The sequence below is a fragment of the Cicer arietinum genome, chromosome 8 (assembly GCF_000331145.2).
Source record: "Cicer arietinum cultivar CDC Frontier isolate Library 1 chromosome 8, Cicar.CDCFrontier_v2.0, whole genome shotgun sequence".
NCBI classification, from domain to species: Eukaryota; Viridiplantae; Streptophyta; class Magnoliopsida; order Fabales; family Fabaceae; genus Cicer; species Cicer arietinum.
The window spans coordinates 12,736,887-12,745,779 of NC_021167.2; the positions used below are offsets into that span (position 1 = coordinate 12,736,887).

At 31.7% G+C, this 8,893-nt stretch overlaps 1 protein-coding gene across 2 annotated transcripts; it reads right to left on the reverse strand.

The window, feature by feature from the left end:
- Positions 1-1,602: 1,602 nt before the first annotated feature.
- Positions 1,603-8,893, reverse strand: LOC101512626 (aspartokinase 2, chloroplastic-like). Of its 2 annotated transcripts, none has more exons than XM_004515348.2 (14): positions 8,877-8,893; positions 8,203-8,694; positions 7,012-7,094; positions 6,821-6,861; positions 5,812-5,966; positions 5,498-5,647; positions 5,308-5,403; positions 5,105-5,221; positions 3,261-3,380; positions 3,053-3,145; positions 2,855-2,971; positions 2,550-2,666; positions 2,188-2,250; positions 1,603-2,002 (listed from the first exon to the last, which is right to left on the reverse strand). In XM_004515348.2, exons 2-14 carry the CDS (start codon positions 8,584-8,586, stop codon positions 1,862-1,864), a joined length of 1,677 nt encoding a protein of 558 aa, XP_004515405.1. In that variant the 5' UTR covers positions 8,587-8,694; positions 8,877-8,893; the 3' UTR covers positions 1,603-1,861. The 2 variants fall into 2 exon arrangements, with proteins under 2 accessions (XP_004515405.1, XP_004515404.1); XM_004515347.2 differs by having other exon boundaries at positions 2,849-2,971.

The following is an 8,893-nucleotide window of genomic DNA, read 5'->3' on the forward strand; positions in this document are numbered from 1 at the left end:
TATATATATATATATATATATATATATATATATATATATATATATATATATAAAAGATCAAATAAAGTTTCGGTGTTTAATTTAGTTGATTGAATCAGTCGGTCCGATCTAATTTTTACTACCTTATATCAATAAACAAATTGAATTATCTCATAATAAGAACAAATTTTTCATTATGATTTACATATTATTACTTAATTTTTAAGATACAGTAGCAAATTTATTTTTACTACTGAAGTTTATATTTCATTTGTCTCTAATTATAAGCCATCATTTGAAAATGTATGTCTCCAAATATAAGTCATTATGGGAATTATTATGTGTATTTATTATTCTTTTTCTAAATCTACCACTGTTAATGCTACTAGTGTATTTAAAAATGTGAAAAATTAACATTAAATATATTTATACCCAATAGACAATTTATTAATAACAATATACAAATTATTACTTCAATCATTTTTCTTAATATATGTGAAACACTCAATGAATGTTTATAGAAAGAGATGAAAGTATTATAATTTGATATTGAAGGACCCATATAACTAGTTGAAAACTGAACTATAAATTTTTTGTATGACATAAAAAATGATATTTATCTATTTAAATTAAAAGAGTATACCGATCAAGAACAACACACATACAAATTTGCCAAAACCAAAAATGATCAATTCGCAAACAAACTCATATCATCCAAGTTAGTAGTATAAAATGAAAAAATGCTTACAAAATTAACAAAACTAAAGTGATCAGAATATTTATGTATCTAAATCTACAACTTGATGACGTTGAAGTCATTAATTGAATTTATTTATACTAGATCAAAGTAAATCCGTAAATTTGAACAAAATGAACACCACAACAAGACAAAAAAATAAAATATTACACTTAGTTTAAGAGATAATAAAAAAGCACAAGAAAAAATTGAGTTGCGTAAAAATCACTTATTTAAAAAAAAAATACAGAAAAAACAATATAGTTGAGGTACTTTCAAACCAAAAAATATTATAAATCACCCATCTTCTACGATGAACAAGATAATGTCAATAACATTGGTTACACCAATAATGTTAATATCATCAAATACAACTTTTAAGGGTGTGTTTGGTTGTAGGTAAATGGAGGGAAAGAAATATTTATAAATTTTTTAGTTTAATTCAGTTTTCAAGAAGGGGAAAGGGACCAAAATCCCTCCTATTAGTAATCTGAGACTTAGAAGAGAAATGATCAAAAGAGCATTGAAAGCTTGAGATTAAAACTCATAAAGCATCAGTTTGGTAAAAGATAACGAGAATGTGAGTACAAGAGCTTTATTTATAGAAGCTTAGCTAACTCTGTAATTAACTAACCAATTCTTACCAAACTCCTAACTAACTTCTAATTAAAAACGAAAAGAACTTAAATTCTGTAACACCTCCTCCTACTTATTTTACTCTCCCTCTATTTTAGGGATTTGGAGAAGATTAGATGACGTCAAAACAATAAAAACTATTCAAAATTTATCCCCTCACTTTGAACCACACAACCATTAAAAACAACATAGAAGTGAAGGGATCTCCTGGAGCTTCTTGCATGCCATGGTTTTTCAAAATATAGTAAATATATCTAGTAATATTAGACTTTTTTATTCTTAGCCCTTTGATTTAAAAAAAAATAACAAAACACTGATAATTTCGGAGTTCAACTAGGAAATAAGTACTTCCTAATTAAAGATTATTCTAGTAATACTAATAGTAGACTAGTATACACTTATGATTTGCCATTGCTACATCTCAACCGTAGGAGACGAAAATTGGTTGACATTAGCATTTAAGATTGGAATATATCTTCCAAGAAAAAGAATTGAACCTCACAATTGTTCCTAAGATAATTTATCAACAGAACCATTTCCATTTGTGTATTCCATCTGTAACTCGGAAAACTCGTTTTCAAAGAAAGCTTCATGGAGAGCCCTGACACATTGCTCTGCTTCACTATCATTAACAACCAATGAGATGTTCACCTGTCGAAAACAAAACAGAAAACATAGAATACATAAGAATTAAACTATTTTCATATCCATAATACAAGATAATATGTTCCCATCATTACCCCTTGAAGCATAAATTGAGTGAATCGATAATTTAGTTTCTGAAATTTCAGGTATAGGACAATAAGTGAATAATATAGAGTTGATTAAGTGGATACCTTAGATGCACCCTGAGAGATCATTTGAACAGTGACACCAAGCTTTCGAAGAACACGAAATGCCTGTAATAGAATGTTAATTAGTAGTTTTTTTTTTGTGACCAACAGAAATAGTTGAACGTAGATTGATTGCAGAAGAACTTAATCTTGGATGTTAACTTGTTCAAGAAAAACAGATAATTCAAGCTGTGGATTTTTATTCCAAGCTCAACAGTACCCCAAGGGACCCAGGGGTAAACAAAATGACGTCCACCACATAGAGCAAAAGATAGAGACAAAAAGGCACAGATAATGATGATGCTATAATAAAACACTTCAAAAAATTAAGGATGGAATTATATTTAAACAAGAGAGCATAATACCTTCTCCAAAATTAATGATGATTTCTGGACATTGCCAATGAGAGAGATGATGGATCTATTTTGTAGGAGATTCACCACAGCAATTTTCTCTAGTTCTTCAGCAACATGGTCAAGCTCCTGCCAAAAAAAAAATACAATTAGATTTATGGCATGGCTGAGGAACAAAAAACACCATAGTACCTATCGTAAAGCAATTAACACCTTATTGAGCAGGATTTATCTAAGTAAAAGAACAAGACTAGGTTTTATTAGCCAACTTCAAGGAAGTATGAAAACCTGACGTAAACATAATGTCTTACACTTGCCTGCTGTATTAGCTCTCTGCTCCATAGCTTTGATGGATCCAACGTCAAGGAAACGCTGACTTCACTTGTAGCAACAACATCAACTGATATGCCTAAATCTTCAAAGATTGAAAACACCTGTATACATGTAGAGAAGTATGAAAACCGGAAGGCATTCGACGACAACAATGAAAAATCTGGCGCCATTAATTCTCTCACCTTAGCAAGGAAACCGTACTGACCAAGCATGCGAGTGCTCACTATATCCAACATGGTCACATTACGTTTCAAAACAATGCTTGTTAATACTGCCTGCAGATTGAAAATGGAATACTTCAATACTGGACAGTCTTGCTTAAAATAATGAGCAACGTTTTTTGAGAAAGGAATGAGTTACTCTTTTATTGCAGTACAAAATTCTACAAACCTTGCTCATATCTCTTTCCTTGGTGATTAAAGTACCTGGAGCTTTAGGGTTGTAGGAGTTTTTAACCCTAACTGGAATATCACTTTCTCTAGCAGGCCTCATAGACTGCGGATGCAGAACCTGTGAATCAGAAAATAAATTATCTAACTCGCGATAAATAAGATTATTCTAATAACACAAGGTGCAAGTCTATCCAATAAATGCAATGCACAACAGTCATGCTCCTCACAACAGCACTACAGGTAATAATAAATTAGATAACAACATAGAAAAATTGATATATAAGATTATTATTAACAGAACAAAAAATCATAAATTAAATGGAGACCCTATGTTGTAGCCTTAAATAATTTGTCTTTTTCTCAACAGCTGCATAACAAAAAAGAGGTACAGCTGGAATTTTTAACAGCTTCCAGTTATAATTAGAGATTATAATTCAACAACTCTCCAGGGATGAAGCATCTAACCCCATGAATTCTTAAACTAGTATTTCCATCCAGTAAATATACCTTGAAATTCATCTCTGTAGTTTATATCAATTGTTTTGCCTGATTCAAATACCAAGTTGGTATGTGATACTTCTATTAGTTTTGGGTTGTAAAGTTTGGAAGTGTAAGTTTTTTCCTTTGAAGATTCTATTGTTTCGATTGCCTATCCAATGTGCATAATTCACCATTTCCCATTTAACCCTTTTTACAACAATGCTTCCTTGTTTCTAGTTTTCACTTTGGATGATGGATAAACGTTAGATCTTGTTCTTTCACACCCATGATCCTCCTCATGTCTTGGTAAATCAAGACAAGAATTGAAAATGTGTGATTATGTATACCTTAAAATCCACCCAGGAATATGAACTTTGAAGATCTCCCTTCAATGATTATCTTATCATTTGGTCTCCAGCACCTAGTAAGATAATTTCATGTTGTTATTGTACATAAGTTTTACCATTTTGTTCCTACTCTGTAATCTTAGCCAACATGACCTATTAAGAAAGTGTAAGCTTGTTGGCGTGAACTTCATATGTGTGTGGGTGACACTATTAATAGCACAGACATATGTGCAGAACTTGTTTTACAAAGCAGATTGTAAAAAAATTTCTTTTGTGTCACTCATTCTAATTAGTTCAAATGCACAGCCTCAGTCCTTTCTTCTCTATGCCTGCTACTTGTCTATTTATTGCAAAGAGTTGTTTCAAAACAATTATCCCGGTTACTCTTACATTGTTGGCAACTAATTCAAGAATAACTTGTTTGGAGCAATGTTTTCAGTAGCAGATGGTGGACCATAGCAAAAATCCACCATTTTTAGCCGCTATGGTACCGACATCCTTCAAAATTTGGCCATGGCGGTTGTCAAAAAATTGCCACCACAATCTGCCATTGGGCCACCATGACCGATATTTGACCGGTAAAATTTTTACTTCCATGTGGGGGAGGCTGGAATACCATTTGATTATGGATTTTCCTTTTTCAGTTGTGATAGAGACGATGGAAGTTGACTAGAGAGAATTCATTCCGTTCATTTCACACTGAAAACAATTCATTTTCAAAAACTTACATAATATTTTCTTTAATTTTTATTTCATTTGTGAAAATGGAAAAAGAAAACACCAAAAATAAATGGGCCCTTACTATTTCCTCAATAATAAGTTTTTTCTCTAACAAGAAAATCAATAAAACCACGAGGATCATGAAGTAACATCAACTAAGCATGATTCAAAACATAAGCAGATCCAAGAATGCAAGCTAGAATCAGAATCCAAGATTATTTTTCAAACCATAAGAGAGATATTATTGCATTTTGTCATAAGAGCTCGATAAGTGAATCAGTACATACAATAATACCTGAGCACCAAAGTAAGCTAACTCAGCAGCCTCGTCGAACGTCAAAAAGGGGACAGGTTCTGCTTTTGGGTATATATTTGGATCACAGGTTAAGACACCGTCAACATCCTTCCATACCTGTATAAGTGATTGAAATTAATTTTTTTTCCTTTTTTGTCTCCAATATGACATGTAGAACTGTGTTTTATTTTATATGCACAAACCTGGATCTCAGGCAACCCTAGTGCTTTCCCAATTGTTGTAGCTGTCAAATCACTGCCACCTCTACCTAGTGTTGTCACTGCACACGATTTCTGGGCCTTCGAGAAGAAAAAAAAAGTCCCATTTTTTTCATCAGAAAATTACCATTTTAGTTACACAAATATCTGAAGAAAAAGCATGGTACACAATTACCTTTCCAAGGAAGCCAGTAACAATCGGAATTGCAGGATCAGAGAGCCAATCACCATGCAATCTCTTCGCAACAGCCGGATAAGTTGCTTCTAAAATATCCGCATTTGTGAAGTCATCAGTTGTTATAAAACCAATCTCAAATGCATCGTACTGTCAGACCAATAAATTAGCAACAAACTATGATCAGGGACAACAGATCAAAACCTGATGACTTCATTCAGAGTTGGACTGCATGATTAGCCAAAAAAATACTAACACCCTTTGAGTTACCCACAGAACGTAAAAAATATGTAATAAGCAATAAAAGCACATACTTGGCGGGCCTTGACACCCAATGTATTAAGAAATGCAGCAAAGATCCTAGTGGACATGCATTCTCCAAAGGAAACTAAATAGTCTTGAGTCCGTTTAGTTAGCTCTTTCATCATCGCTATCCCCTTCAAAAGTTGCTCCAATTCTTCCAGATGCTCTGCAAATATTTCCATGTGCATAAACTAAGTTAAGAAACCAAAATGAATACAAACATAAAGATACTACAGAGCAACCATGTGGAGAAGAAAGAAGGTCCACTGATTGATATAACAAGATGGAAAACATACAGTAACATCTTAAGGTAACAACTGTAATTAAAAACTGAGTGTATACTTTTTCTTGGTCTTATACAATTATAACCTTTAATTTGATATTTGATTCATTCATCTTCATACATTCCAGGTAAACATAAGAAATCCTATATTTATGATCCATTATGTGATCCATCAACAATAACTTTTTGTTGATCATTCAAAAAGATCTTTAAATTGTATGACATAACAAGTTCATACTATAAACTGCCAATTTCTACAGTGACAACAATCAGAGTTATGGTATATAGTTTCATGTTGGTCACCCAAGGATGAAATTCATCATGGAAACTAGTGCATATACAATGTAGCTGCTGCTTTAGGTTATTAAAAAATATGACCATAAATATTCATACTGGCTTGACATAATAGATGCCAAACAATCATATCAGACAGACCATATAAACTTCTTAATTCACAAATTCTGGGTGCATTGATATAACTTGATTGTTGATTTAATTATTACATTAAAGAAGTGAAGACAACAATAACAAATATGCAAGTATATGTTTTGAACAAACAAAAAATTCTAATGCACTTTCCGAAGCCATATAAGCCTACAAGTGCTATTGCAGAACAGAATAGAACATACCAGGTGATATGATTTGAGAAGAACATTTTCATAATCTAAAAACAAATACCGAAATCATCGAATCTAACAATCAAATTATCTATACTATGAATAAAGGAAATAACTCACTCTCAATAACAGATCTGTCCACCCCAAGCTGATCCACAGTCCTGAGATGTAGGTAAGAACATAACATCAAGAGAAAATATTATAGCTCTTTTAAAAATAAAATAAAAAGTGAACTTTCATTGATTTTCTTCCATAAATAGTTGTCATAATTGCAAAAGCAAAAAAAGAAGTAAGGAACTCGTTGCTCTTACTTGAGATGCAGGTCTTTTATAAAGCTAAGTTCTTCAATACCAGAGACATTAGTAACACCACAACTCACAGCTTTTTCTCCAGCCTAACAAAAAAATCCAACCCCATTTCTTTGAAAAGAGTTATTCAACATCAGAAAACAAAGGAATCTCTAATAAAAGAAATTATTAAGAAAAATGTAGTATTTATTTGGGATGCATTTGGACTAACTTATTTACATTTTATTTGGATTTAACTAACTACATCATGTATCTAAGTGTTTGTGAGAGCTTATGAAAATATCTTATGACATGTCCGTAAGATGTTTTTAACTTATTTCTATAAAATCTACATAATAACTCGTAAAAAAAAAAACTTAGATGAAAACAGTTTAAATATATTTACTCATTGATTATAAGTATGTTATACATAAGCCCTTAAATGAACTTATCTAGCACTCACATTCATTGAAGGGATGTCTAAGTGTCTGAGACTGCCATCAACACTAAAACTAGTGATTACATAAAATTACTTTTGTTTTCTTTTCAAATTATTACTACCGGGTTTGGTGTTTGCATATGTGTCTACGTATACTTCATAGTATATGATAATAAATATTAAATAAGCATTTAACTGAGTTAGTTATTCAGTGCAATTATAACTAGACATTAATCAACATACACTATCAAGTGAAAAATATTTCACTTTTCACACTGTCAACAAATCAAAACCACTCATAAGTATTACTTTAGAAGTAGTTATAATAAAAGTCAAATGTTTTCAATGAATTAGATGATTATGATCATGATTTTAATTTGTGATCCGCAATATTGAAGATTTTCAAGTCTCTACAATTGCACCTCGCGTTTTTCCACAACATAAATGTTCACAGCATAACCTCAACCGCAATTTAAAATCATAGTTACGGTTAACTAATAATGTAAAAAAACATTTACACTAATCATGTATGTAAATTAAATACTATGAATCACAGCTTTAAATTGCAGTATGTAACAGAAATTGCAGCCACAATATTATGAATTTTGAAGTCGCCGCAAGGGCATTCCCGCCACAATTAGGGTCATATGAACAGCATTTGTCCGCATTTTCCCGAAATATAAAGATTTGTGGTGTAACCGCAATTTAAAATCATTCAATGAATAAAAAATTTATATTTGCAAATAAAATAAAAATAATAAAGAGTAAAGTAATACCAGCAAAAGTTTGTTAGTTGTTTTTCCCATAGCAGAAAGAACAACAATAGGTCTCTCTTCAGGAAAACTCAAGACAAGATTAACAACCTCCTTCATTCTATCAGCTGAAGCAACCGAAGAACCACCAAATTTCATCACACAACTATAACTCATTGTTTCATCACTCATAACCAACTTTCCCCCAACATTCTCAATCACGTGCTTCTCCAACACATCATTCGTCACCTTGCACGTGACCTTCAATAACGACGCCGTTTTGTTGTAATTATTATCGTTCCAAACAAACAATCTATGAACATCACTAACAGAACCGTTTCTCTGCCGCCACGTCACTGGAAGATATGGTTTCACTCCGTAATGACGAAGATTCAACGCGCTCGCCATTTTTCTTTTCAATTATTGTTAGTTATTATTATTACTATAATAACTAATAATTAATTAATGAAATTGAAAACCAAATCTAAGTGTTTTTGTTTACTTCCGAAGCTCGATCTGCGAAAAATAATACACATACACATTACTACTTCATCATTATTAGGTTATTATGATAAAATAAAACATGTCAATTATTATTATCAAAAAATAAATAAATGAAACATGCGAAGAGAATGGTATATTGTAGATTAATAAAAATGAGAAGAGTGAAAAGAAGAAAATGAAGGAATATTGAAAACCTGTGGAAAGAAGGAGC